The 4,165-nt window shown below is 31.9% G+C and overlaps 2 protein-coding genes across 2 annotated transcripts in view; one reads left to right on the top strand and one right to left on the bottom strand.

Moving 5' to 3' along the window:
• LOTGIDRAFT_234861 (hypothetical protein) overlaps window positions 1–1,228 on the bottom strand; it is a 13,531-nt gene extending 12,303 nt beyond the window's left edge. Inside the window, exons 1-4 of the mRNA XM_009063210.1 lie at window positions 1,147–1,228; window positions 712–760; window positions 490–600; window positions 70–155 (exon numbers count right to left, since the gene is read on the bottom strand). The gene's annotated coding sequence lies outside the window, so the exon portion shown is untranslated. The remainder of the gene's footprint in view (window positions 1–69; window positions 156–489; window positions 601–711; window positions 761–1,146) is intronic.
• Window positions 1,229–1,671: 443 nt separating this feature from the next.
• LOTGIDRAFT_219753 (hypothetical protein) lies at window positions 1,672–3,430 on the top strand. Its single transcript, XM_009063209.1, has 3 exons — window positions 1,672–1,837; window positions 2,254–2,490; window positions 2,769–3,430. The coding sequence occupies exons 1-3, from the start codon at window positions 1,771–1,773 to the stop codon at window positions 3,152–3,154; spliced, it is 690 nt and encodes a 229-aa protein (XP_009061457.1). The 5' UTR covers window positions 1,672–1,770; the 3' UTR covers window positions 3,155–3,430.
• The last annotated feature ends 735 nt before the right edge of the window (window positions 3,431–4,165 follow it).

Below are 4,165 nucleotides of genomic sequence, written 5' to 3'. Positions count from 1 at the left end.
CAGATTTCAATTCAATAAACTCTTAGCTTTAAGCTGAATTTTGGACTCAAGAGCTCAAAGCTAACTTACCAATGCTAATAAACCATATATTGCTGGTGGTTGTATAGAATGATGATCAGATAATTTATCACACAGAAATCTGCATAGTACAGTCACTAAAAATAAAATAAATACCCACTTTGTTGAAAACATAGTCAAGAGATGATTAAGTCAATAGTTTCTACAAGACTTTATATGATCTAAATTTCATTTTATTCATACTCAGGGTTTAAAGGGTTAAAAGGATAAAGCCTTATAATTTTTATCTTCTCCACAATATGTATCACGTTTTGGTGAGTGAGAGAACTGGATGTCAGATTTCAAATTTGAATAGTGACATGGATAGATAACCAAAATTCTTTCAGCTGATGGAGCAAAAAAGCCATATCTCTTTTATTTTGAAGCTTGTATACTGTTCTAAGGTCAAAATATGTTGGCTTGAAGTCTTACCCTCTTGTTGAGAAAGAGTGTCATTATCTGTAGGTATAGAATGTAGTACATCTCCTATCAATTTGGGTGGCCCTGCCTCTTACACTGTTGTCTTTATTTTGTAATTCAGGCCTGTAAGCAATACGGTAATAAAAAATTATAATGTGTTTCAATTTTAGTTACTGCAAACAAACCAATGAAAGATTATCTTAAATATATTTTTATAACAAAAAAAAAACTTACCCTAAATGTTCCATAAATTCCAATAATTTGATCTGCCCATTACAAAGTTCTGAAAAATAAAACAAGGTGTAAATTTTGAAGAAATCTCGGTTATATTCATTATCATCAACCTTATTTTTCAATGTGTACTTCTCTAACTCAAGGCTAAGCAGGATTTGAAAGAAGTATTGTCAATATTTGACTTTAAAAAATGGTAACTTAAAAACTTGTAACACCTTGGAAAACAGTACAAAACTTATAATCAATGATGCAGCCCATCTAAACTTTCACCACAGGCAAGGCCTTTAATTGCTTTTTCAGATTAAAAAGCGAAAGTAGAGGCTATTTTGAATGCAGAATTAGTCATTATCAACTATCAGCTATGAAACACTTGTGTGATAGTAAACGGTAGAGTCATTTATGACTAATCTATGGTGTATGTTCATGATTTGCTACCTTTTTGCACTTCTTCGGGCATAATATCATTATGTCCTTCAATAAATTGTTTACAAAATTCTTTCCACATGGTGGCTGACATATTGGATTTTTCAAAGTTTTTGTTCAGATAACTCTGAAACGAAATTAAAGTATTTCGGTATTCAGCGAAATCTAACAATTACTAGACGTAGGTGTATCTAACTTACAAGAGCATGTTATGATCAAATGATACTGGTGGGAGTATGCATAAGAATAATGAGAAAAAAAGATAAATATCTAACTTCTTCGTTTTACATCAGGATTCGGAATTCCCAAATTTTTAGAAAGCCCACCTGTTTACATACTCCGCAGAAGAACAAGAAAATAATAGAAAAATGAAGTATAATGATATAAGATATATTTAATATCTCTAATTCAAATACATAATTTTAAGGAAATAACTACGAGAGAGATATTCAAAGATTATTGGAATAATAAAAAAAAAGATTAATTTCACCCAATGAAAGTGCAACCATTGTTTGACGTCATTTTTATAAGGAAAAGGTGAAGTAAATAATAAATCGATGGATGCAAAATAAAGACTAGATTCTGCCAAATTTCCAGGTTTCAAAAGACAATTAGCTTCCCTAGCTCTCACCCAGAATGGGAGGGTGCATTGGGGCGCATAGAGATAATGGCCCACCATCAGGCGAATCTTCTGACATGACAGGTTTGTTTGTTTTGTTTACATTTTTTATTATCTTTATTTATTGGGCAATAGTGTAAATTACATTTGAAGCCTTTATATAATTGTTGGAAGATGTATCTTTCAATACTTTTAACTGTCTATCTTTTTAGACAGAGTTGGGTAACCTATTCACTGGGTTCCTGAAAATAATGGCTCTTGGACTGTTAGACACTACCAGTACACAGTCACTTCATCATAGACACTTTGCCTATATTAATTTTTTTTTAACTCAAACTTGATAAGCTTACATTTTGCAATGTCATTGTTGATTTTAACACATGAATACATGGAAGAATATAATAAAACTCTGCAGAATGTGTTTAATTTGATTCATTACTGTAAGCTAATTCCACCATAATATTTTGAAAAACATAATGATAAATCGAATATTGTTACAGTGTCCATTGGAAGAAACCAACCCTTAAAACCAGAGAAACCAAAATGGAAAAGCGATATAGCTCTGACAGATGGACAGTTAAGAAGTAAAAGAGATGAATTTTGGGATACTGCACCAGCATTTGAAGGAAGAAAAGAAATATGGGATGCTTTAAAAGCAGCTGCTTATGCTCTAGAAACAGGTGACCATGCTATGGCTCAAGCGATAGTGGATGGCGCCAACATATCATTGCCTCATGGTAAGCGCTCCTTTAGGAAATAACAGTCTTTGATCAAAATGATTACTTTACGATTTCAAGACAGTTGTATAGCTCTTGACACCATATATGTCATAGCTTAAAGTTGATTGAATTTAAAAATATAATGAAAATTTTCAGTAATCAGATAAATGCATTATAGATTTGAGACCCAAGGTTAGAAAATTTTCATATCTATCTTTCTATGTCTATGTCATTCTTACCGTGTAATTTCTAAGATATTTATGGTGTTTGATGTTTAGGTTGATTTTTTTTTTCAGGAACATTAATGGACTGTTATGATGAACTAGGAAATCGGTATCAATTGCCTGTTTATGTTTTAAGTGCTCCAACAAATCTTATAGATGAACTCAGTGAAAGTGACACTGGACAAGAAACTGATGCCAATTCCTCTCCTGGCATTGAAATTCCAATCAAATTCCGACTTTCCACAACCAACAAAGATATCAAACTTTATGTGCGTACTACAGATTCTGTGCTCAAATTGAAAAAAAGGATTTTTGAAGAAGAGGGAGTGGAAGTGTTAAGACAAAGGTGGTATTTTGCTGGCAAGTTGCTCAGTGATAAGTTACGTATTGAAGATGCTAAAATACCCAAAGGAAATGTTATACAAGTGATTGTGACTCAAGAAGGAGGTTCAAGTTAAAGTTGTGATACATTTATTTTCTATATATAAATTATTTTTCAGGGCTTATTCTTGGTGCTCTCCAGTTGTGGCTACATTTTGACTTCCTTAATTCTTCAAAATGTTAGTGATGGTCTTCTTAACTTAAAGGGAGACAAAAATCTATTTGATTTCATTTGTGTTTTAAGTACTTGGAAAATGCCCACAAATATGCTGCCTGATTTTAAAGGGGGTGTGTGCCAGCTTTATAGTAACAGGAATCTTGACTTAGTCCTATCTGGTTATTGCCAGTAATTTATTAATTTGTAGAAATTTATGGTGAACTGATTTTCATATTAATGTCTATAAATGGAGTAATCCTTGTTTAAGGAATGTGGTTATAACTTTTTCAAAAACAGTTCGAATTTGAAAATTCTTTTCTCCATACCATTTGGTTTTAATCTTGCTTTTAGACTATTATATTGATATTTTAAGATCAATGTATAAACCCACTTTTACTCTTCAAGCCTGTTTTTGTCATTGAAAATTCATAGCCTAGGTGATGTCCAAAATTTATTAGTGAACAAGTACCAATTTTCAACAATGGATATTACATGGGTTCCCTTGAAAGCTTGAAACTGATAGGCTGTAGGCATTTACTTTTATATTGCTTAATAGCTTAATAGGAAAGCCAGTGCCCTGACTACCTATGGTCCATAGGAGAATTCTAAGAATAAGCCCTGTTTTATCTGTATATTTTGTATTTTTAAACGAATTATAAGGATGTCCACATCTTATACTTACTTAAAAGAAGGTTGGTGTCCTTTGCTTGTATGTGAAAAGTAAGTTGGGTTGGTATAAAATTCCAACCACTCAACTGCACCAAAATGACCTAACTGCTTAAAAATTGACTTAGAATTTGGTACTATTAATATTATATAAATATGTTGTATATATTATTTTGGTAAGAAATTTTAAGCTCTGTGAATGATATTGGCAAATCTGTTATTTAGCTAAATATCTTTCGGTTTACTGAGTGGTTGGTATTTGTTG

Source organism: Lottia gigantea (assembly GCF_000327385.1).
Source record: "Lottia gigantea unplaced genomic scaffold LOTGIsca_56, whole genome shotgun sequence".
Classification (NCBI taxonomy): Eukaryota; Metazoa; Mollusca; class Gastropoda; family Lottiidae; genus Lottia; species Lottia gigantea.
This window is presented reverse-complemented; position numbering and strand designations above follow the sequence as displayed.

What these genes read in the sequence shown, in the direction of transcription:
- LOTGIDRAFT_219753 (XM_009063209.1), top strand. Translation starts at nt 1,771, where the DNA reads ATGGGAGGGTGCATTGGGGCGCATAGAGATAATGGCCCACCATCAGGC. An exon ending in CGAATCTTCTGACATGACAG is followed by an intron (nt 1,838 to 2,253) that starts GTTTGTTTGTTT and finishes ATATTGTTACAG; the next exon opens with TGTCCATTGGAAGAAACCAA. An exon ending in CAACATATCATTGCCTCATG is followed by an intron (nt 2,491 to 2,768) that starts GTAAGCGCTCCT and finishes TTTTTTTTTCAG; the next exon opens with GAACATTAATGGACTGTTAT.